We start from the raw sequence: 25,998 nt of genomic DNA on the forward strand, positions 1-25,998 counted from the left end.
AAACCTGGAGCTTTGCTGACACCTTGTGGTGATATTATGACCTACAATGGTGCTCGAAAGTTTGTGAACCCTTTAGAATTTTCTATATATCTTCATAAATATGACCTAAAACATCATTAGATTTTCACAAATGTCCTACAAGATCATAAAGAGAAGCCATTTAAACAAACGAGACAAAAATATTATACTTGGTCATTTATTTATTGAGGAAAATGATCCAATTTTACATATCTGTGAATGGCAAAAGTATGTTAACCTCTTGGATTAGCAGTTTAATTTGAAGGTGAAATTAGAGTCAGGTGTTTTCAATCAATGTGACGACAATCAGGTGTGAGTTAGCACCTTATTTTATTTAAAGAACAGGGATATATCAAAGTCTGATCTTCACATGTTTGTGGAAGTGTATCATGGCATGAACTTAGGAGATTTCTGAGGACCTCAGGCTTTTCAGGCTGGAAAAGGTTACAAAACCATCTCTAAAGAGTTTGGACTCCACCAATCCACAGTCAGACAGATTGTGTAGAAATTGTTACCCTCCCGTGGAGTGATCAACCAACAAAGATCACTCTAAGAGCAAGATGTGTAATAATCCACGAGGTCAAAAAGGAACCCAGTGGAACTTCTAAGCAACTAAAAAGGCCTCTGTCACATTGGCGAATGTTAATGTTCATGAATCCACCATCAGGCGAACACTGAACAACAATGGTGTACATGGCAGGGTTGCAAGGAGCAAGCCACTGATTTCCAAAAAGAACATTGCTGCCTGTCTGAAGTTTGTTCAGATCATGTGGACAAGCCAGAAGGCTATTGGGAAAATATTTTGTGAATAGATGAGAACAAAATAGAATTTTTTGTTTTAATGAGAAGGGCTATGTTTGGAGAAAGGAAAACACTGCATTCCAGCATAAGAACCTTATCCAATCTGTGAAATGTGATGGTGGTAGTATCATGGTTTGGGCCTGTTTTGCTGCATTGGGGCAGGACGGCTTGTCATCATTGATGGAACAATGAATTCTGAATTACACCAGTGAATTCTTATGGGAAATGTCAGGACATCTGTCCATGAACTGAATCTCAAGAGAAAGTGGGTCATGCAGCAAGACAATGACCCTAAACACACAAGTCGTTCTACAAAAGAATGGTTAAAGAAGAATAAAGTTAATGTTTTGGAATGTCCAAGTCAAAGTCCTGACCTTAATTCAATAGAAATCTTGTGGAAGGACCTGAAGCAAGCAGTTCATGTGAAGAAACCTACCAACATCCCAGAGTTGAAGCTGTTCTGTACTGACGAATTGGCAAAAATTCCTCCAAGCCGATGTGCAGGACTGATCAACAGTTACTGGATATGTTTAGTTGCAGTTATTGCTGCACAAGGAGGTCATACCAGATACTGAAAGCAAAGGTTCACATACTTTTGCCACTCACAGATATGTAATATTGGATCATTTTCCTCAATAAACAAATGACCATGTATAATATTTTTGTCTGATTTGTTTAATTGGGTTCTCTTTATCTACTTTTAAGACTTCTTGAAAATCTGATGATGTTTTAGGTTATAATTAGGCAGAAATATAGAAAATTCTAAAGGTTTCACAAACTTTCAAGCACCACTGTATGTGATTAGAAGTATGATAAATGAAACACACAAGCTATACAGCAACATTTTAATAAACACTGTGCAAATGTCTAAAACAACTAACAAACATATACGTATATATTTGCATATACTCAATGCAGGGCATAGAAGTTGTAACAATTGGACTAACAAAATAATTCTCATGGCAGTACATTTGCATTTTCACATAAGTCTCAGAGACTAGACCAAAAAGACCTAACCTCAATTATTGTAATTAGATGCAAAGCAGACCTCAGCTATAGAGGTTAAACACAAAGTGATACTAAATGCCTGAGACCTCAGATACAGAGATTAGATTCAATGTAAAACTTAACAGAGCTTAAATAGACCTTATCTTGAGAGATTAGACCAAACATAATCCCCAGTGACTGTGCTTAGAACCAATGGAAAATTTGATTAAAAATTAGATCCAATGTAGACATTAGTTACAGATTTAGGACCCAACATAGACCTCAGATATGGAAATTTGACCCAACATAGAGCCCAGGTACAGACAAGACCCATTGTAGAGCCCAAAGACAGATAGAGGTAAAATACAGATTAGACCCAATGGAAAACTCAGCAACCGATTAGACCCAATATAGAGCTCAGGTACATATTAGACCCAATGTAGATCTCAGATACAGAAGTACAAATTAGACCCAATGCAGTGCTCAAAGACAAATTAGACCCAACAGAGCTCAACAGCAGATTAGACCCATCATAGAATTCAGATACAGTTTAGATTTGGCCCATCATAGAGATAGCTGAGATATAGATTATACTCAATATAAACTCAGATACAGATTAGACCCTATGCAGGTCTCAGCAACAGATATGGGCTAAATGTATTCAGATAACTGCATACAATGCTACAGTTACATATTTTGCTAAATATGACACTGAAAGCCCTCATTTTACACACTGTAAAGTCACATAACTTGTCAAACATTTACTGCAATACTTTTTGCTGCAGAAAAAAAAAAATAAAACTTTGGTTAGTCAAGCTTCTTAAAGCAGAGAAATACTGAGTTGTAGGGTTCAGAATAACATTTTTACAATTTAACATGTCTTAACAATTGGTTGAGAAAGATCATAGCAATGCATGTTTATTTATATTATTACTGTATTAGACCCAATTTATTGTTGTATTAGACCTCATTTACAGATCAGACCCAAAGTAGACCCAAATTGGTTACAGATTTGAAACCTAATGTAGAGCTCTGTTCCAGAGACTATATCCAAAATAGGGCTTTGTCACAGAGATCAGACAAAAGTAGACCTCAGCTGACAGAAGTTAGACCCAATGTTGAGTAGAATTGTAAAGAGTAAACCTAAAGTTTTTAGTGCTTAAAGACTTTGGGTTAATAAATGGAATTGTTAACTCCTCAAATGGAAAAATGTATTGTACATAAGTTGTACACTGAATCAGAGGAAACAGATTTTCACACCCTAACTTAATTATTCCAGTCCATTTACAATTGTAGGGCATGTGTTTTGATGAAAAACAGATTCCCAGAACCACTGGTTTGAGTCGAATGAAAATCCAAGGTTCCATTAAATAGGTTTTGGCATAATGTGCCTGCACATAAAAAGTCTGCATGACAAAACAAATATATATATTTTACCCTAGCCAAGCAATGGTCTAGCTAAAGTGTTAGCTAAACTAAAGTGTTAGACTTTTATAAACAATACATTATAGCCCCACTTTATCTTAAGAATGGGATGAAAACTATATATTTCAAATCTTCCTGACAATAATTGAAACCTAAGGTGCATTAATTTGAATACAGGAGGCAGTTATGGGAATAAGGGGCAATATGAGGTTGCTAATAGTTCCTGAGAAGCCAGGTGGGAGGAGACGTCCCTAGTTGACTAAAGTAAGCCCACCACCAAGGCTTCTCACTTCTCTCCTCTCCATTCTCTCCACGGTCTGGCTCATTGTGCTGCTCGAATGCGTTAAAAGGGTCGAAGCGCTCATAATTATCCAGCTCAGGGATGGATAAGTAGTCGTGGTCAGGTTCTACTGGCTCCTTTCTAAGCACAAAGTCCACACGGCCCATCTTCTGCATGGTGTGAGGCAGCTTGACGCGCTTCACCACTTTAGAGTAGCCAGGAGCTGTGGCACTTACAATGTGGACACCCGGAATCAGCAGTCTCCAATAGTCACCATCTTCAGCTACAGAGAAGAACCGATCAAGCAAAGGATAAATGGTGTACATATTCTTATTCAACCAGGAATTTTATTTTTACTGCTTTTAATTTCTTTACTGATTCATGGATGTGTTTTAATTTATTTGTACATTTCAGTGCTTTTTGAAATGACAGCACTTTTACCAACATATGTTATCTCTAAATGTGCTATATAAATAAATATGGCTTGACCCAAAGTCACTTAAGGGCAGTGTTTTTTAATGCTACATGACCCCTACATAAACACTTCATGACAACTGATATAATCTACATATACATTAGTAAAGGCTAACAGTTGTCATTAAAAAAGACAACTTCATGTCATGTTGAGTCAAGCGACATTATTGTTGACATAAGATTGTGCTATGACACTTTCCAAGCTGACTTATGTTTGTGATGTGCAGTGACAATGTAACTCTGTCATTATGGTGCCATGTCATTGCCATAAGTTTAAGTTATAAAATTCTTATAAATAGTAAAAATCAAAGTCAAAGTCCAAGTGAAACTGTCTTTAGTTAATAGTTTAGTTAAGAGCTACAAAAATATACAATTCTGTAATGACATTTGTCACTGCAGAGTTGTATACTTTTTGTGGTCAGATCAGTCTCAAGTATATAACTGTCATTGTGGTGATACAACAAAATATATGAACTTATATGACAAATATGATAAATATGACAAAATGTGATATACAAAAGTGTCATTGTGATATGAGCTTAGCTTTGAATATCTCTCTTTAATTCACCCTTCATTTTCCTTCTGTTGTCATTACCTGTAGTGATGTCATGCCGTATCCCTCTAACTGATATGATGGCACCTTTAATTCCATTCCCATCTCTGTCTTTCACAATACCCTTTATTCCTCTGTGGACCTGCATTACCACATCAAAAAAGTTTTAGTGTTAGATAATAATCCCATAAAAGCCTACATATTGTTCAGATACAAGAATGTTTTTATAATGATGATATATTAAAATATCAGCATAAAATGACAGAAACGTAATTTTATAAAAAAAAAAAATTTAAAAAAAGAAAAATCTGCCTTTGTGTAATGGAAGTAATGGTTTGCTTATGTTGCCATCTTGTGGTTTTATTTGCACTCTACATGAATTTTGTAATAATTCGCCCTGCAAAAATTTATGATGAATTAAAACAATACGAGTGGCAATAGGCAGGAGTCCATGGTGATCTGCAGGTATTTACAGTCTACACTGCCAAAGAGATGATTCTCGGACCCAGAAATACAGTACATAGTTCCTTAGAGTTTTCCTGCTTGTTTCCTTAACAGACATGTTCTCAGTCTTTAGCTGGGCCTGGTAAAATGTTTATTGATGTAATATACTATAGGCACCCTTCTTTATTCCTTTTCTATCAATATCAATTTTTATGACACAAAAATGCACACTGATAATTCAGATAGCATTAATTAGGCCTGGCTAGTTGTGTGACACTAACAATTTCAAAGCATTGCCTCATTAATTTATTAATCTGTATCAACACCATTAATATATCAATAAAGAAGCAGAGGGTAAACTCACAGACTCCATGAAACTGAGCAGAGCTTCCTTGTTCCTGCGCCACTCTGGGTAAAGTTCTTCCTCTGCAGGGAACTTATCACAGCCGAGTTCCACCGTCAGCTCCAAACAATTACTGTGCAGGTAGTTAAAGTCTGACATGCCTAACACACATACACAGATTGTACTTAAGGAATAGAACACTTGGGGACATGCTGTTATAGGAAAATAATCAATGACAGGGTGTTGTGATGCAGCCTCTTACCACCCCAAAGTTACAGTATGAGAGGTGCATACACAAGATCTACATATGATTAACCAGGCTTTAAGGTTGTCCACTCTATAAACCCTTTCCATTTTCTAATCTTTGCAGTGTATCTTACAACAGAAATCAGAGAAACACTGCCTGCACTCACACTTTGCCCTTTTTTTTTTTTTTTTTGCAGAAATGTATTAGATTTTATTCTGATTACTTGTTAGAAAACATGATCTAAAAACAGATCTCACTCCATAAACCCTGGTGTAAAAACCATGACCATTAACTGTCCCTCTGCTTCTCCACCACTACTGAAAACATTCATAGAGCAGGCATGGAGCAAAGTGATTCCTGACCCAGTAGGCCTCTATTAGCGCTTGTTGGAGTTCCCATTTTTGACTAGCAAGTTGTTTCCATGATTACACAACATCTGGAAAGGTAAGCAAATTGACAGAACATCAGCTTATTATCTGTCAAAAAAGCAATTTTTTTTAAATTGTTGGTTACTTAAAACAGATAAGCAGTATTTCAAAGGAATTTAAAACGGATGGAGTTATGAATGAGGACTAATGAAGATTGATGAGTGAAGATTAATATTTGTTGGTTGTTATAAATGCCCCTATAGATGAGTTGCCACTGATCTGCATCCTACATTCTTTGCTTTGTTTTACCTCCAGCAAAGCTGTACCACAGAGCTCCATTGATGATGCCTCCTCTGCTGGCAAATGAGCCTCCACATCTCTGTGTCTCATTGCTGGCCATTGTCTCATGAGCATCTGCATAGGTCCTGGCCAATTGCTTAAATATCTACACACAAAAAAAACTCATTGTGATCTTCAAATTAATGAAACTGTGGGAAATGCACCATAAATAAATGTGTTGTTTTTTTTGTTTTGTTTTTTAATAATAATAATAAACAACCCAAACCTGCTCATCAGGTGTGGGAGAGAAAATTTTTTCCTCCTGGGGGTGTCTGGAGAAGTCAAAGGGATACGAGATGACGAGCTCCCCGCCGTGTAGACTGGCAGAGATAACAAATGGAATGGACCTGATCCATTTCATCACAGCGTAGGTTTCTGGAGCTACCTGGCAAAGAAAGAAAGCACTTAGTTAAATCAGGATATACTTGTCAATTATCCAATCTACTAGCTCACAAACAATAAGCAAAGTCTACATGAGTTAGGTAAAGTGTGTTAGAGCAGGTAAAATTCTGAACTGGTGTTTAACAGTAGCACTTCACTTTAGGGCTAAGAGGGCAGATAAGGCAGTTAAATCTTATGTCTAATATGTTAATGAGAATTAGCATAATGTTCAGTGTGCTTTACTCAATTTCAAAACAGCTTTACTCTGGCATTGTTTTGAAATCAGTGTAAAATCAATCAGACATCAAGTAATTACTACTCCATAAGCACCTTATTCAACCAGTAGGAGTCAGGGATGGGGAGGTGGTCAGTGCGGAATCGGATGAAGCGTCGTCGGTTGTAGTAAATGGAGGTCAGGTCAGGGAAGTTGCGATTCAGGTCGATGTTCTGAGCATTGGCTCTGCCACTGACCCAACCATTATACAAGTGACCCTAAACCATTCCACACACAATCCAGACAAAAAGATTAGGACAATATTTTATTACTGAGTGCAGACAGCGCCCTCAACTCAATGACATGAACCGTAATTGTGCAACTGTAAAAAGTGGGGAGAACTCTGGTGGTTTCTGATTTGTTTTAGATAGCCACGCCCACCACTAAATATTCTTGGATAGGAACAGTTGAGTTTTAGGAAGGAGAAGGGGAGGTTTGGTGTGAAGAATATTCATCTCTAGTGGAGAGAGAGATGGGAATTTATAGGAAGTTAACTAGGATGAAGGTGGGGCTTCACGTATGGTCTTTCTCCCAAATTTCATAACTCTATTAAAGATTTCAGAGAAAGTCCTTGCACATTTTAGCAGAGAATGTGTTTGATATTCATAATGTGTTTTTATTCATTTGACTAGCTGACAGTAATTTGGATATTGGTAATAGGGCTAACTACATTTTTATGTGTCACAAACTCTGTAACATGCAAGAAGCATTTCTGCCAGAACAAGCAGGATACAAGGCTCATAGTGAGTGAATGAGGAAAAAAGAGAGGCAAAATCAGACCGAACATTAACATGCTCATAAAACAGACTTGAACATGCTCACGAAATTGGGCTTCTGAGAAGCAGACACAAGATAAAACATGAAAAAGACAGAAAATGCGAACAGATCAACACGGTTTAGCCATTTCCTTGTGCCAATGACAATTGTTTTCATTACCCATGCAACAGCTTTTTCATTACCCAAGAATTTTGGGCCGTGGTTTGATTTAATTCCAAGCCATTGGTGTAATGTCTGCTTAAGTCTTATCACAATGCAAGCTAATCTAAAAACATCATTAATAAGAAATGAAGCAGACTTTGTTACTTCTGGCTGATAAATATAAATAAAGCAAAGTCCTGTATGTCCAAATTTTAACTAAGCATTGTAGGTCAGACAAATTAGTGAAAATCCAATATTTAACATGCATGTACTAGCTTGCAGATTACACAGTACATTATTTTACTGTATTATTATGTTTTGCATATCCTTATGGCTCTTAACCAAAAGCCGTGCTGATCATTTCAGTGACTGAGAAACTCATGCTGAGGACTAATCTGAGTGTTATATAGCAATGGAAATAAAGTAGAAATATCCATTAGTTTGTCAAAGGCTCCCTTTACCAGTGGTCCACTCTCCTGCACCATTTCACCCCCTGTAGAGGGGTATCCATCCATTTGTTTTGCATTCATCTGCTCTGAAACACTATAAACACTATAAGCATGTTTATTCAATGCTTCAGGTCTACAAGTCCACAAACTAACTTTACTTGAGTGAATTAAGTACTGGTAGAGCCCCTAAAAGATGGGATTCCCCAAAAGGCAAATGTCATGGTTAAAATAATTATTGAAAGCAGTATTGTGCTTTTGGTTGGTGCATTACCTCGTTGAGCGCTTCAAAATATAAACAGGTTGATGGAAACACAATGATAAATATTGTATTTGGCCAGCCTAGTCAGAAATTTAGCTTCAGACTGTCTACAGTTTTCAAAATAGTCGAATCAGGCCCCTGCGCTTCTGAGGACCTCATCTGGTGCAGGGAGTGTAGAGATTGTAGACAGTATGCCCAAAAAAATGACAGACAGGCACTAGCTGGGTCGCGGCTTACACAGACGGATATTTACTTCTGGGTTGGCGTTTTCAGGATCGTTGCTATCGGCTACCTCAGAGGCGGCAATCTCATAGCCGTCTGGGTTCATGGAGGGCAGCAGGTGGATGCGTGTGTTGTTGATAAGGTTCTGGACACGCTCATTTCCCAGTAGGTACTCAGAGCACAGGTACTGAGCCAGGTAGATGAGCAGCTGCCGGCCCAAAACTTCGTTCCCATGCATGTTCCCGATCAACTTAATTTCCGGCTCCACTACAGGATAATGCAGATAACGAGAAGAAGCCAGTAAATATTCTGTTCAGACTGTTTGTAATTTGTCATTTAAAACATGCTCCTGTACATGAAATGAACATGAAAAATATTAATATATTAATTACATATGATTGATTTTTAAAATGCATACTACAAGACAGTAAAGTAAAAAAACAATAAAGTAAAAATGATTTTCTAATATGTGCTCAATTCTGCTTCTCTAATAAACATTTTAAAATACATTTTAACATCTGAATTACAGAGGTGATTCAGACTAACAATGAAAAGTGTTTAAAATGATAGTTTTTTAAAATATTATTATTATTTGACTTGCAGTTGTCATGTTCTCTTTCTCTCTACAATTTCAAGCATGGCCATCTGTGTGTTCATTTACCTAAATATTGTTTATATTGCTAGTAACTGAGATAAAGAGAAGATATAGTATATTGGTATTAGAAATAACTGTAAAGTTGTATTGCTATAAAATAAGAAATGGATATTGGATCAGTGAGAGGTTCACTGTTAATAGCACGCACAAATTGGGGTTAATTTGTGTTAGGCTTTTGTAGGATAAATAAATCGTTTAATAGCTAAGCAGAGTCATTTTGATGAGACATAGTAGGGTACTATATAACAAAGGACGGTGGATGCATGAGAGAAACATTTTGTGTGTGTGTGGTGCTTTGCCTTTAAGGCCAGAAGGGGGCAGGCCCGAACATGAAACTTATCCCTGCTTCCTCAAAGCAATGCAAAGCTTTCAGCTTGTACTGAGAATAGGAAAAGGTAGGTTGTGCTCACATAGCTCATGTTGTCCAGGATTACTGGAGAACTCAATGACCAGCAGGTCCTTGCCTTCCACACTACGGCCGATGCTGTAGGTTCGGGAAATCTGAGGACATTTGGCTGCCGTTTTCTTCAAGATGCTGAACATTTGCGCATTAGTGTGGTATGTGAACTGAAGAACGGTAGCCTGACCCCCATCTGAGATGCCAGAGAGGGCAACATCTTGCCTGGCTGGGAGAAGAGAGCAAGTCTAAGCAAGTGACAAAGAAAATAAGATAAAATGTCTGACATAAGGCTCACACAGTCCCTTCATGCGGTAACAAGCTTGTGCTATAGCAGTTCCATTCATATTCTGAGGTTTCTTTCATTAAACATAGCTGTGTTTATCTAGGCTTTTCCACTGCAAAAGAGCTGGTTCTCACCAAAATAAGCATTCTCAAAGCCACAAGTGCAAGTACAACTTGGAAACTTCTCCAGGGTTGTTACTATTTTTACATCATGCATTAGGAAACCCCTCAGGTCAAATTACATAATTATTCAGCTCTCATATCATGGGTTTGCTGTAAAAAATGTTTGCTTGTTTTGTGACATCTTTAAAATGTGACAAAATCTGTATATCTGGTTGACCTCTGAATAAACGCACGTGAGTGAGAGAACTGTTTATAGCTGTTATAATGCAAGGCAAGTGATAACAGGAACTTGTTTTGTTGATGTTACACAACATTAAAAATAAAAAAATGACACTGATAAAAAATGTAATTTTTGCCAAATTGCTGTGGGATAAAAGGAATTAAACACTTCGGGATGTGCCGTTATTGGAAAAGAATCCATTTCGGGGTGATATACTCAGCACACCACCCTATATTTGATTAGTTTCCTATAAAAGCACATTGGATTTTATTCCTAACATTAACAGTATAACTTATCATATCACCATATCAGTGTATTTTCTCCAGTTTCCTAATCATTACCTCTGAGCTCAAGTAGCGGGTCGTGGCAGCCCTCTTCCTCAGCTGCAAAGAAACGATCACAGTCCAAGAAGTAGGGCCAGGCCATGCGGATGGCATCGAAGGCATGCACGCAGTTCTTCTTCACTTCCTCACATGAGCTGCGGCAAGGCTTGACTCTGGCATTATTCCGACATCGTGGAGCCAGCACAGAGCATCCGAGCAGGCGTAGCTCGGGCAAACACTCGCCCCCCAGCAGGCCGTGCAGCACATTAAGCAGCAGATACTCAGTGCTCTGCTCGGCCTCCTGTCGCGACTGCTGCCCGATGAGGTTGGGGAAGACAACATGCCTATATGGCACGTCCTGGCAGTAGCTAAGCACCATGTCTGTGCACTGCACTAAGGACAAGACACAGTGAAATATGGACCTGGAATGAGTTACAGTGCTTTGAAAAACTATTTGCCCCCATCCTGATTCTGTTTTTGTGCATATCTCATACTAAACAGTTTCAGAAATTAAAACAAAATCTAACATAAAACAAAGCCAACCTGAGTAAACACAAAATGCAGTTTCTAAATGATAATGATTACTGAAGCAAAAACTTTATCCAATACCAACTGGGCCTGTGTGAAAATGTTTTTGCCTCCGTAGTTACTAATTCCCCAAATCTATGAAACTGCATTCATAATGGGGTTCAGCTGGACTAGACACAACTAGGCCTGATTACTGCAAACCCTGTTCAATCAAATCTACACTTACAGGGAACTTTTTCAACTGCATGAAGTTGGTTAAAAGGTCTTATCCAGTAACACACAGTACCAAAATTTAAAGAAATTACAGAAATTATGAGAAAGAAGGTGATTGAAATATCAGTTTGGGAAGGGTTACAAAGCTATTTCAAAGGCTCTGGGACTTCAACTGTGAGAGCCATTATCTCCAAATGGAAAAACCCGGTATATTAGTGAACCTTCCCAGACGTACCCGACCTTCCAAAATTCCTCGAAGAGCACAGCAACTACTCATCCAGGAAGTCACAAAAGAGCCACGGACAACATCAAAGGACCTACAGGCCTCTCTTGCATCAATAAAGGTCACTGTTCATGACTCCACTATCAGAAAGACACTGGGCAAAAATGGCATCCATGGAAGAGTGGTGAGGTGAAAACCACTGCTAACCCAGAAGAACATTAAGGCTCATCTGAATTTTGCCAAAACACACCTTGATGATCCTCAAACCTTTTGGGAGAATGTTCTGTGGATTGATGAATCGAAAGTGGAACTGTTTGGAAGACAAGAGTCCCGTTACATCTGGCATAAACCAAACACAGAATTCCACAAAAAGAACATCATACCTACAGTGAAGCATGGTGGTGGCAGTGTGATGGTGTGGGGATGCTTTGCTGCTTCAGGACCTGGACAACTTGCAATAATTGAGGGAAACATGAATTCTGCTCTCTGCCAGAAAATCCTAAAGGAGAATGTCCGGTCTTCAGTCCGTAAGTTGAAACTCTGGCACAACTGGATTATGCAGCAAGACAATGAGCCAAAGCGTAGGAGTAAATCCTAGTCCTAGAAGTAAGTGAAAGACTGATCTCCAGTTATCAGAAGCATTTGGTTGCAGTTATTGCCAGTAAAGGTGGCACAACCAGATTTTAGGTTTAAGGGGGCAATTGGTTTTTCACATGGGTGATAGGTGTTGGATAATTTTTTTTTTGTTTTGTTTCAATAAAAAAACTATATTGTGTGTTAACTCAGGTTGCCTTTGTTTTTTGTTGTATTTTGTTTGAAGATCTAAATGGGTAAAGCTATATGGGCATTGATAATGTCTTAGGTATTTAATTTTTATATGTAGTACAATTAAAACAAGGTAACAAAAAATCAAATGCATCGATAGTAATGCAACAGTTGTTTTAGCTCCTGAGTGGTGCAGCAGAAAAGCATTTGCCCTATCATCAAGGGATTGTGAGTTTGAATCTTGATGAAGCCACAGCCATCCATGGCCGGGAGCCAAGGAAGCAAAATTTGCTGTGCTGTCTGGGTGGGAGGGATTGCATGCACATGTCTGTGAGATAATGTATGCAGAAGAGGGCAAACAGCACCCTCCAAGTGTGTTACACTGTTCTGTAATGCAGCATGAACAACAGTTTGAAACAATGTAGTTGGCTGGCTTCGCGTGTCTTGGGGGAATCATGTGTTAGCCCTCACCCGGTACAGTTGGTAGTTCAGGGGAGAGATGACTTGTGGGTAGGAATTGGCAGGTGACCAAATTGTTGAGAAAATGGGGAACGGGGGATTACATTTTATTATTTATTTTAAATGAAATGTTTAACATTAGGTTCAATTGTGCCTTTTCCTGAAACTCATGAAATGCATCAGGCTGTTTAATAATTCCACTGAAACTAGTAGCTTATCTGTTCATTGCTTGATTCATATGAAAACTCCCAGGGGTCCCACAGGAGGTTATTATTGGGCCATAAATTGACTTGATACTATACCTGTCATTATGGCAATCACTGTTACGTAACGTAGACTGGAGGCGGATGCAGGTGCAGGTCACAGTCTTTATTAGACACAAAACACGATTAAAGTAGACGCGGTCTTCACCGGGAAACGAGAACATTCGAGGCATAGAGAACAAACGAGACTACTGATCCAAACAATACTAACCAGGATCAACTAAAGACACCATATAATACTGCGCGAAGTGCTCAGTCACCCAGGCATTTAAATAAAGCACATGATCAACTCAGGGCATGGACACCTGGGGCAAATTAAAGTCACTTAATACAAAATGCTCAATCCGGAAGCGAGCGAACAAAAACAACGTCACGTGACTCGTCAGGAGCCGAGCCAGTGCCCTCTGCTAGCCGTGGCGTAACAGAACCCCCCTCCAAAGGGTGCTCCTCCCGGAGCACCAAGAACCCCCCTCCAACGGGGGTCCCGGGCCCCTGTGCGAGCTCTCTCTAGCTGCCACGGAAGGCGAGGCAGCCTCCGTCGGGCAGCAGAGGGGCGGAGCAACACCCCCACCGGGGTTGAAAGTCGGAGCACCGCCCCCGGCGGCACTGGAAGTGGAACACAGGGCGCCGCCCCCGGCGGCTCTGGAACAGAAGCGCTGGGCGCCGCCCCCAACGGCACTGGAACGCAGCGCGCCGCCCCTGGCGGCTCTGGAACGCAGGGCACCGACTCTGGAACACAGGGCGCCGCCCCCGGCGGCTCTGGAACTGAAAAGCTGGGACGGTCTCCTTGGCTGGGCTGGACAGCAGGACAGCTTCCTCGGCCATGCAGGGCAGCGGGACGGCCTCCTCTGTTGGGCTGGAGAGCAGGACAGCTTCCTCGGCTGTGCAGGGCAGCACGACGACCTCCTTGGCTGGGCTGGACAGCAGGACAGCTTCCTCGGCTGTGCAGGGCAGCACGACGACCTCCTTGGCTGGGCTGGACAGCAGGACAGCTTCCTCGGCTGTGCAGGGCAGCACGACGACCTCCTTGGCTGGGCTGGACAGCAGGACGGCCTCCTTGGCCGGGCAGGGCAGCGGGATGGCCTCCTCAGCCGCCTCAAGCTGTCGCTCTGAGGTCGCCATGTTGACCTCAGGTGGGAGCTCCACAGCTGAGACCTCCCCGTAGGCCTCAGGCTGGAGCTCTGCTGTCCTCGTTGCCCCCCCAAAAAAATTTCTGGGCCAGTCTTCACCTCTGGACTGCGCAGCATGGTGCAGTTCCCCTGCAGTGGGAAGCCCCAGATGCTCAGGTCACTTTGCTGGCTGCGTGGCGCTGTACAATTCCCCTGCCGTGGGAAGCCCCAGATGCTCAGGTCGCTTTGCTGGCTGCGTGGCACTGTACAATTCCCCTGCCGTGGGAAGCCCCAGATGCTCAGGTCACTTTGCAGGCTGCGTTGCACGGCGTCGCTCTTCGGCGGCGGGGACAGGGTAAATGGCGCGAGGGACGATGCGGCACGCAGCTCGGCTTTGCACTGAGCAATTTCCTCTGCGAGCTGTTTGCTCATCTCCAGGGACGAACGGTAAAGCGCCCAAATCCTGGCCTCTTCGGCGGCACTCATGGGTACCTGCTGCTTCCGCATTTTGGGCGCAGTATTCTGTTACGTAACGTAGACTGGAGGTGGATGCAGGTGCAGGTCACAGTCTTTATTAGACACAAAACACGATTAAAGTAGACGCGGTCTTCACGGGAAACGAGAACATTCGAGGCATAGAGAACAAACGAGACTACTGATCCAAACAATACTAACCAGGATCAACTAAAGACACCATATAATACTGCGTGACGTGCTCAGTCACCCAGGCATTTAAATAAAGAACATGATTAACTCAGGGCATGGACACCTGGGGCAAATTAAACTCACTTAATACAAAATGCTCAATCCGGAAGCGAGCGAACAAAAACAATGTCACGTGACTCGTCAGGAGCCGAGCCAGTGCCCTCTGCTGGCCGTGGCGTAATAATCACAGTGATTTTGATGAGGGTACTATATAAGATTTAATACCATATTCATCCTTTTTTATACCACTTATCCTACAGGGTCGTGGGGAACTTGGAGCCTTTCCCAGGGAGCATCGGGCACAAGGCGGGGTACACCCTGGACAGGGTGCCAATCCATCGCAGGGTACAATCACACACCCATTCAGACAATATGGACACTTTGGACATGCCAATTAGCCTACCATGCATGTCTTTGGACTGGGGGAGGAAACCAGAGTACCCGAAGGAAACCCCCACAGCACAGGGAGAACATACAAACTCTGCACATACAGGGCTGAGGCGGGAATCGAACCCCCAACCCTGGCGGCGTGAGATTTAATAATATATAATATGTAAATGTTTGACATTTTCAGCTTTTGTAAACAGCCCAAATGTGTTTAGTTAGAATTGTAAAAATTATTACATTCACTTGCCTTTTTTTCAACTATTATGACTATTATTCATTCATTCATCTTCAGTTATCATTTTATCCTAGTCAAGGTTGTGGTGGATCCACAGCCTACCCTGGTAGCAAGGTGGACAGTGGGAGGAAACTGGAAAACTGCTAGGAAACCCATGCAAACACTGGGAGAACATGCAAAATTCTACACAAACACTAACCTGAGCTCAGGATCAAACCTTGGACCCTGCAGATGTGAGGCAGCAGTGCTACCCACTGCACCATTGCTTCATTTGCTTATTTTACTTCAAGAGATTCAAAATTCAAGATTTTTATTTGTCACACAGGGTCCTAAGGGATCTGTATGGTGGACCTACTGTATCTGTGTTGAGAGTCTGACTGCTTTACGGAAGAAGTTCCTGGAGTGTTTTCCTTCACTTGATAGTACTTGTGTTCTATCCATCTACCTGTCTGTATATCTGTCTGTCTTTGTTTCTATTTATCTACCCCATTGTAGCCTCATCTTCCACTTTATTGAGTGTTTTGCTTAACATCAGGAGCTATTTAATAAAAGAATGATGCTAGTGTATATGAAAACTCTTGAGCACATAAACAAATTACTGTTTCAGACAAATGGATATGACTTTCTAATGTGAAAGGTATTTCAATATATCATGTAATTCATAACACAAATTTGAATGGATCAGCTCTTGCTAGAACTGGGAGGTTTGAGCAACCCTGAGCCCCCTCGCTGGCTTGTCTTACCATTAACCTGGCAAACAGAAATCACCCTTAGGCCCACAGTTATCTCTAATCTCTAATCTCTCTCACACACACACACTCGCACTCACTCACTCACACTTTCTCATTAGACATTTTCTAATGTCTTCTGCCTTATAGCTTCCAGGTAAAAAGCCATGACCTCCATTTAACCCTGTACAGAAATCCTGTGTTCCAAATAATCAGAACTGGACATTTATAATAAAGTAAATTCAGTTTTCACAGAACTAACAAACTATATTTGATATTGTCAATCGGGGTATATTGCTTACTTTTCTCTTTTACTGCTTCCTTGCATCTTCCTGTAAAACACAAAGAAAATCAATGTTAGTGAAAGTGAACTTTGGAAAGCTCACATGTACACTACTATGAATGTTGTGTTGACCACTGTTTTTCAGATATGCCAACAGTGATTGTGTCTCCAATAATGTTTTTAAAGTTTAAAATTTACTGCAGAACAGCCAGGTTTGTACAATTACTCTGCAAAAAAATCGAGTTCATCCTAATACACAGTTACAGCTTCTACAGTGTATTCTGGGGCAGCTGTGGCTCAGGTGGTAGAGCGGGTTGTCCACTAATCGTAGGGTTGGTGGTTCGATTCCCATCCCACATGACTCCACATGCCGAAAGCGTCGTTGGGCAAGACACTGGACCCCAAGTTGCTCCCAATGGCAAGTTAGCGCCTTGTATGGCAGCTCTGCTACCATTGGTGTGTGTGTGTGTGTGTGTGTGAATGGGTGAATGAGACACAGTGTAAAGCGCTTTGGATAAAAGCCCTTTATTTACAGCTGAATGGACAAAGTGCATGCATTATTATTTTTCCCATGATGTGAGATCACAACTTCATGGCAATGGTTGCTTGGCGGTTAAGGCTCTGGGTTACTGATCGGAAGGTCAGGGGTTCAAGCACTGCCAAGCTGCCACTGTTGGGCCCTTGAGCAAGGCCCTTAAGTCTCTCTGCTCCAGGGGCGCTGTATCATGGCTGACCCTGCACTCTGACCCCAACCTCCTAACATGCTGGGATATGCAAAGAAAAAGAATTTCACTGTGCTGTATATGTGACCAATAAAGACTTTATCATTATTTTTCCCATGGAAACTTTTTTTTACTTGAGATAATAAAAGTTTTTTTTTCAAACAGAATAACTAATTAAAGTGGTGGTTTACTGCGCAAGTAGGTAATTTACAGGAAAAACCTTCCTGAAGGCTATCTGTTAAGTAAGGAATAAAACACCTGGGTATTTATCAACAATTATTTTCCAATGACAGCACATCCTGAAGTGTTTTATTAATCTTATACAATGTCAGGTTACCATATCATTTCTTATACAACATGTTTTTATTATTTGAGAACAACACAGAATTTAATTATTCATTCATAGTTATGTTTAATGTTATGGAATGTCTCCTCAAACACATACGTTTCTGTTATCACTTATGCTATAGCGGCTATAAACTGTTTATTCCCTCACAAGACTCGCTTCATTTTCTGTTTAAGTTACTAACACAAAAGAGTGCAGTTTACCGAGGAGCTGAGATGCTGTACACAGAAGACTTTCCTGTGTTGTAAAGTTTAAAAATACAGTTAAAATTCTAAATAAATATCTCACTGAAGAAAACGTGCATGTTTTTTTTTTTGTATCTGTTTATGTGGACTGTCTGCCATACATGTTGCTATGTAAGTTATGATAATGAAAATGTATTAAAAGTAATGCATTCTTATAATCCTGTTATTTGCCTTGCAGGCAGAATTACTGTCCGAGCTGCTGTTATAGAAAATGAATCAACACCTGAACAGAGTTGAGAATTCAACTCTGGTAGGCTATAAATGTATTTTACAATCCGAATCATTCTGTTCGTTATACTAAACCAGGTAAAGGGGCAGCAAAAATGAGACATGCACGGGCTTTCCAGACTTTGAAAATATTTTTAGAAGCCACGCCCCTACGAATTACTGGATTGAACCCTTTGCATTGTTTTCACACTGTAGCTTTTGAACCGATTTTACGCCATCCGGGTACTTTCCGTTTACTACTTGATGACTGCTATGGTTTAGGACACACTAAATTTTATGTGCACCGTATAATTTTACCATTGCTGAGAGTAGAAACATGCCATGCGCTGTGTAAAACTGGATGAAACAAGAACTGGCCTGTAAAGTCAGTCGTCAAGTAATTTTGGAATAAAGGCACCCGAAGCAAAGGGCAAGCTTAAGCTCCAGCCTGACCACACACACCATTTAAAGGCACACACCGCTATTTAAGGTAGAAGGTAGAACGACGGAAGTGTTTAGTACTATTAATCGCGTCTTATACATCACCTAAAGCTTGATCTCCAGGTTCGCAGGAGCGCGGCGGCGCGCACGAGGACGCGGCGAGGACGCAGAGGAACACGGTGACGCGCAGCATGCTGGACCCGCAGTGATGTGGCTGTCTGTGTGGAGACTTGTCTTTCTCTCAAGGCCCTTGGTTTTAGGGGCGCGTCCTCATCCCCGCACAGCCACAGAAACCCATCCGATCAAATTACAGCCTCCAGATTCTCCTCCTTCCCCGGCCTCCCACGCTGCTCTGCTCTGCTCACTGCTTTCAACTGCACATTTATGCAGACTAATTGCACAGCAGCTGGAAGGTCGTGTTTATACACGGGGCATGACTTGAGAGAAGGAAGACTATTATAAAAAAAAAAAAAGAAAAAGGGTTAACTTAAGCTTATTTTTGTAGCCTACACCTGGACTTGTCAAACTTTTTGCAGCCAGGGACTTCTTTAACTGCAAGAATAATAACTTCCACACACCTCCTCAGTAAAACATTGTTTTTACACAAAGTGTAATAATCCAATCATGCAAATATTTGGCTCATTATTTAAATGTGTACAATCATAATTTGGATGTTTATTGGAATCATAAACCTTTCTGCTCTTGAGAGAGCACAGTAGGTAGGTCCAACTACAAGTCCATGAGTTACTGAGGTTGAGATTAACCCTGTTCACTTCATGTGGCAAGTCAAACAGGCTAATAATTATAAGAAGTAAATAATAAATCTATTGACTTAAATAAATATAATCACAGACCCTATGCTTCCCATCTTGAGAACCACTGGCCTACACCTATCGTTTATTATTAAAATAACTAGTCCACAAAGATATACAGTATATAGCATAGTATAAAATATAGGTGTATAGTCAGTATTTCTTTCTCTTAGGAAAAGATCAATGGAATCATTTGTCTAATTACATTTCATGATCAGGTTGTGCATAAACTACTTTAATTAAGTTCAAGCATCTAGTGTTTGTTAGATGGACAATGTTTTACACTGCGTTTTGTACACTTTAGTGCCTTTAATACTTATCAGCTCGTGTCCTCATTAGTAAACAACATTTTTCCATGACAACTCTTTTTACACCACTTACATCACATCCGTCACTAGTATTTTTCTCAAAGTGATTTCTAATTAATGCATTATACAAACATATTAGATCCTGGTTAAATTATAGCATTGGAAAGACCAGGTGATGTTTTTCCAATCTTCAACTGTCCAGGTGACTCTGTGCTCACTGCAGTTTCAGATTCTGAGAGGCTCTTCTGCTCATTACAGTTGTAAAGAGTGGTTATTTGAGTTACTATAGACTTCCTGTCAGCTCAAACCAGTCTGGCTCATTTTGTGTAAACCATAGAGATGGTTGTGCATGAACATCCCAGGAAATCAGCAATTTCTGAAACGCTCAACCCAGTCCAACAACCACACCATGGTCAAAGTCACCGAGACCACATTTTTTCCCCATTCTGATGTTTGATATAAAGGTTAACTGAAGCTCTTGCTCTGTATCTGCATGTTTTTGTGCATGTTTTTGTTCAGTTATGTGCTGCTGCCATAGGTGTTTCTATTAAAGTGGTTGGTGACTGTATGGATATGATGACTGAAAGGTTATGAGTTTAAATTTCAGGGTTGGCAGAGAGTGACTGTTGAGCTCTTGGGTAAAGCTCTTAACCCTCACACGCTTAGTTCTGTGCTTGGATTGGATACTTGTTAATCACTTTGGATAAAAGTGTCTGCCAAATAAAAATACATTTCAGGCTGGAGTCCAGATGAACAAGAGAAGTATCTACATAATATTTGCAGTATGCATAGTCCTCTTTACACTTTATTGGCATATTGAAATTATTTGTATTACTATATACACGCATACACTGTATGGCAGTGTTTTATTTTTCAGCACATACTCTATAACATTCAGGAAGTATGGCCAGTCTGATGACTGAGTGAAGTCCTCTATAGCAGCATGTTTGTGTCAGAGGTAAATAATAGCCAATTTGGGTACTGAATTGAGTGAAATGTAATGGCTCAATAAATAAAACTCTTCTCTAATGACTTCATAATCCAATCTAAATCATAGTTTGAACACACAAAATGGAGCTTTGGTTTGTGTTTGAAAGCAGGCGCTAGGAAGTCTTTTGTCCATGTACAGATAGGAAGAAGAAGAAGAAGTAGGATGATGGTGATGATGATGATCATGGTGATGGTGGTAATGTTAGCAGCACCATTAATACAACTTGCAGAGATTGTGGTCATTATGGCTCAGATTACAGTCATGTGTCTGTGCAAGAAGAACAAATGCTGGCCACTAGCACAAAATGGCCTCACTGGTTCATATTAATACCGATGATTCATTCTTACATGTTTATCAGCCTGTTAAATTGTACCTAGTATATTACAGTTATGCTGTCCTCATGTATGGAGCACCTAATAAAATAAAACACATCTTCATCACAATTCATTTTGTAGAAAGAGACAATGTTTGTGTTAACAATTAAAGGAATTCTCTTTTATCCATCTATAGAGACGTTAATGTATGTGCCATAACCACAAATAATGATTTTCACATTTCCCATACTGACATGGAAACTCAGCTTAAAACACACCTATAATAGAAGAGCAGTTGTTCTGTAAACAACTAAATGTAAGAGCTGTAAACAACTAAATGTAAGAGCAGTTGTTATGTAAAGAGTAAAACACTTTGGGGCAGGCTTTTCTAGGAAAATAATCAATGATGTGGTGGTGTGATGCGGCCCGAGGTAAGTTACTGCTACCGCCTCACAGTTAATTATTTTCCTAAACCAGCATGATATGAAGTGTTTTCTTTTTCTTATACCATAGCAACATGCTGGCGATTATAATTTTAATCTATTACTGAACAACATGTTATGCTTTTTATAGAAACAACTTCCTGTTATCAGTTATGTTATAGCAACTACCAATATTCCCTCATCAGACTCTCTTTTTTCTCTCTTAAAGTTAATAAGATAAAAAAAAATAATAATGCAGCTTTTCATGTTACAGAGAAACTACAAAGTCACAGGTTTATATTAGATATTATCAGATTTGAGAATTCAACAGGGATGGGGTATAAGGTATTCGGTAAATATTAGTGCAGAACATTTGTTCTGTTTGTAAAGTTTTTAAATTTGTATCATTTGTTGTTTCAGAGATCGGACTACTTTTTCAAAGGAAAGAATTTATGCATTCTTTCCTTTCAGTTTCCTTCTGAATTTTCCTTTGAATTACCAACACATAAACACAGTGCCTTGCTTTCATCCAGATTACTCATGAATACCACAAAACCTTTTGACAAGCATAAGTAGCCACTTAGGTTTTTGATGGGGCATTGTTTATGTGTTTATATTTGATGTTTACATGCGGGTTAAAGGGTAAAGTGTGTCAGTCCAGTTTCTTTCTTTCTCTGCCAAGTGGGAGCATTCAGTTTGCCCTCTGTACACTGCTGTCGTTTTCGGTATATGAGGTACTGTTGTGGTCAGAGGAGGAGGACTGTTTGCATCCCGTAAGCGTTTTAGTCATTCCAATGATTGCCTTTCTGTATTCTTGTCGTAGCAAGGAATAGACAAAAGGGTCCACTGCAGCCTTTCTGTACACCAGGCATTTAGTGATGACCCCCCAGTGTGGGTTGGTCTGCAGTGAGGGAATCAGTTCTGGCAGTCTGGAGAGAGAGAGAGAGAGAGAGAGAGAGAGAGAGAGAGAGAGAGAGAGATGAATCTTACTTTAGAGGTCCTACAAATTATATACTTTAGCACTGACACTGATGCATTTTATTTGCAATTTGTACCACAGAACTTTTGAGATCTCGATTCTGATTGGTCAGAAGATGTTAAATACTATTTTTTTTAAACTAATATAAACAAATACATTCATTTTTAACATCATTTCTAACAACTCATTCACATGGACTTGTATAGTGGACACTCCACATAAACTTTTTTTTTTTTTTTCATTCCTGATACGCTTTTTGTAAGGGAGTCTTCAGTGTCAGCACTTTGTAACAGTCAGAGCTATAATTTATAATCAGTTTTCTGACACTGGGATGGAAGGCTGCATTAAATCTGTTTCACAGACGTCCCACAACATTAAATGTAACTACAAATGGATAAAAAGTATGATATTCTTTAATTTAAAAAAAAAATAAAAATTTAAAAAATCCAAGCATTTGGCAGATTGCTGTGGTATAAGTGGGATAAAACACTTCAGGATGTGCGGTTGTAGAACAATAGTCAACTCACCATCCTATCTTTGAGAATTGTCCTATATCAGTACATCCCCAGCTCTTTTATTCTGTATATAAGCCGCAAGTTTAACAATTTATTGCAGGTGGTATATTGGTATATTGGTGGTATCTGTGGTATATTGTTCACAGGTAAACCAATACTGAAAACTGCTAATGGATTTTTAATTCCCCCGTGCCCCTCCCCCCAACACACACGAATACACACAATCCACTTATTACACAGTTACATATTACAGATTACTTATTACACATCTAAGTACATATTTCTATTCTAGCCATGTACAGTAAATGTACAGTATACTGTATAGTGGGACACAATTATAGATCCTCCAGGATCACAGGGCACAATACAGACAATAAAACATAGAACTATGATATTTTGTGCCCTAATACAAATTAAATAAAACAACAGGAGCAACAATATTGTGATACATTGTGTCTAAAAATATTCTTTTGCAGATGTATCCTTACTTTCATCTGTAATGCTCAGTAATCAATCGAAGCAAAAGTTTAAATACAAATAATTTAAAATGTTTTATGGGTACTTGAACTTTTTTCATTACAACTAGGTCATTAAACCATCATCATTAGGAAAATCACTGTATAGTCTAATCTGTAATTATATGTCTTATTACTGCCCAGGTGACACCAACATGACTTTATTAATGCACATTTGAACTTTGATGAACAACTTATTACAAATAATTGTAGTTGCTGGGCATTTCTCATCACTGCCAATCATTTTTCATGTAAATATGCTCTGTATCTCTTCAGAACAAGCTAAGGCACAGTTCCTATAAAGTCATGTTACAACCCAGCGCTAAAGTTCTATATTAATATGACACAGTTAATCACAGGGATTACTGCGTTACGCAATGCTCCAATGGCACAGAACAGCACACATGCAGGGATATTAGAAGCAGCTGATCTATCCACTATTTAATCCTTTATGTTAGTACACCAGGTGGTGATTTGAACCCATGATCTGGCAGCTACAAACGATAATAAGGTTACATCATTCAATTGGTTCCTTTCAGGATCCCATAACAGCCACCTCTCTTAATATCCAGTGTAAATGCACACTCAACAGGCTACTAAACTAGAAAAAAAAAAAAAAAAAAAAAAACTACAGAAGTTATTTAATAGCTTGTTATGACATACGGAATGAAGCAGAACACAAAAGAGCCAATAAATATGCAAACTTTCTGGGTAGCCCTCCATCTCCTTCTTTTCTGCTCCATTAAGCAGCTTTGTTTAACACTGTTGGGTTAAAAAGTTCACATCATAAACCACATAGTTACAAGCAGCATAATGATCAGAACATCAAATCTGTTTCTATACAAAATGGTTCTTATGTGAAAAATCTCAAAATAATGCTTGAGGGAAGCAAAAATAGGAAATCTAAATGGCATGAGTTATTGTTCCTATATTGTCTATTTTAACATATACTGTACTGTATAGGTGCATTTTGTGATTATACAGTTAATTATACAATGGTTCTGATACAATGTACAATTTATCAGAGCCGCAGCACCATCACTGGCAATAACATTTGTGTGCTGAATCATTTATGTGAGAGTAATAACAACTGGTGCTGATGTGAGTGTAGCTTGGTTAGATCACAGCAGGGTTTTTTGTTTGTTTGTTTGTTTGTTTTTGTTTTGTTTTTTTACTGCTGGTTTGAGAAACCCAGGGTGAGTTCACCAAGCGAAAATACCCAGCCAAATAAAAGTAAACAAAAAGGAAAAAATCTCAGGGTGCTCTTTTATTTCTGGCTGAAGCCATTTCTGCACATTTGATCTAGGTATGACTTCAAACTCATCAAGTAGGAACTTCCAAAGAGGGCCTCAAGGCAGTATAAGTCCTAAGAGCGAGAGATGCATAATTAGATTTGATTCCGCCTTTGGAGTTGCTTTGGCTGAAAGTGACGCAGAGGACGAGCAGCGTGAGCGCGAGGCTCGCGCAGTGAAACACCATGGAGAAGACGGCGAACCCGGTTTCCATCCGCTGCAGGTGCACGCGTCTGTCCACGAGAAAAGCGCGGGCACCGTGGACAACGCTAGAGAGTGCACCCACGCATAAGCCAGCGTCACGGCCGCGTGCTTGTGTCTCACACTGCTTGAGTCGGTAAGCGGAAATGCAACGGCCGCCCACCGGTCCACACCCAGGGCAGCCATGCTCAGCATAGGGTTTGTAGTCCAAAAAGTGTCCGTAAAGCTCGCTACACGGCAAAGCGAGTCCCCGAATGGTCTCTGGTTCTTGGAGAGCTCGAGCCGCGTTCAGGGCACATTGCGCACGGTGGACAGGATGTTGCACATGGACAGGTTGAGGATGAAAAGTCCGGGAGCGCAGGCGCGGATCTCTGAGCTTCGGGAGAAACACCGCTGCAAGAGCGAGTTGGATGAGAGAGAAACGACGGCTACCGAGGCGAGCAGGCATTCAAGCAGCAGCGCGTGCCATAAACCCATGATTTAGCTCGTGCTTAACGGCGGTTCTTTACGCGCTCGTGGGTGTCCGGTGGACGCGTCGTCTCTTTTCATCAGCGTGCATTTTGCGTTATGAAAAATACGAGTGCTGGAACAGTCAAGGACCGCTGTCCAGTGTGCTGATCCCAGGTCATTAATCTCCTGAAATTCAGTTTAGGCTACACTATCACAGTAAAGAGCTTTACAGATTATCCTTATAGCCCGATTTGTGACATGTGACGTTTGAAAGCGTAATCTAGACATAGTGTTTACAAAGTGGACAAAAGAAGTTGTACATCAATTGTATTCAGTGTACATCAGTGTATCTTTAATATGCATCTTGCACCCAGGAACGTGAATATTGTATATCTTTAAAAATAATAAAAATAATAATAATAATAATAATAATAATACAAAATTGAACTTTATGACCACTAGTGTACCCTTAAAGCTTTACTCTGAAAGCTCATTAAAGTAACAGCAATGGTACAAATGGTGTACCCTTGGTACCACCCCAGTGACAAGAAAAAC

General features: G+C 40.1%; 2 protein-coding genes across 3 annotated transcripts; both read right to left on the reverse strand.

Annotated features, from left to right (window-relative positions):
* Positions 1-1,650: 1,650 nt before the first annotated feature.
* Positions 1,651-19,199, reverse strand: cpz (carboxypeptidase Z). 2 transcript variants are annotated; one of them, XM_053621935.1, is made up of 11 exons: positions 18,750-19,199; positions 16,703-16,732; positions 10,804-11,178; positions 9,848-10,063; positions 8,853-9,049; positions 6,991-7,152; positions 6,506-6,664; positions 6,250-6,385; positions 5,347-5,486; positions 4,581-4,680; positions 1,651-3,794 (listed from the first exon to the last, which is right to left on the reverse strand). In XM_053621935.1, exons 1-11 carry the CDS (start codon positions 18,835-18,837, stop codon positions 3,445-3,447), a joined length of 1,953 nt encoding a protein of 650 aa, XP_053477910.1. In that variant the 5' UTR covers positions 18,838-19,199; the 3' UTR covers positions 1,651-3,444. The 2 variants fall into 2 exon arrangements, with proteins under 2 accessions (XP_053477910.1, XP_053477909.1); XM_053621934.1 differs by having other exon boundaries at positions 8,814-9,049.
* Positions 19,200-24,823: 5,624 nt separating this feature from the next.
* On the reverse strand, positions 24,824-25,668 carry gpr78a (G protein-coupled receptor 78a). The gene is given in 2 exon segments (XM_053621449.1): positions 24,824-25,005; positions 25,008-25,668. Coding segments are annotated over 2 exon segments (645 nt in total). The 5' UTR covers positions 25,471-25,668.
* Positions 25,669-25,998: the final 330 nt, after the last annotated feature.

The sequence above is a fragment of the Ictalurus furcatus genome, chromosome 3, assembly GCF_023375685.1.
Source record: "Ictalurus furcatus strain D&B chromosome 3, Billie_1.0, whole genome shotgun sequence".
Lineage (NCBI taxonomy): Eukaryota > Metazoa > Chordata > Actinopteri > Siluriformes > Ictaluridae > Ictalurus > Ictalurus furcatus.

Bases quoted from the DNA above. Each gene is read 5' to 3' on its own strand.
- cpz (XM_053621934.1), bottom strand. From the start codon at position 18,837: ATGCTGCGCGTCACCGTGTTCCTCTGCGTCCTCGCCGCGTCCTCGTGC. The intron at 6,386-6,505 runs GTTTGGGTTGTT...TTTTGTGTGTAG, and splicing joins CTCCCACACCTGATGAGCAG to ATATTTAAGCAATTGGCCAG. The intron at 3,795-4,580 runs GTAATGACAACA...TCTTCTCTGTAG, and splicing joins ACGGCATGACATCACTACAG to CTGAAGATGGTGACTATTGG.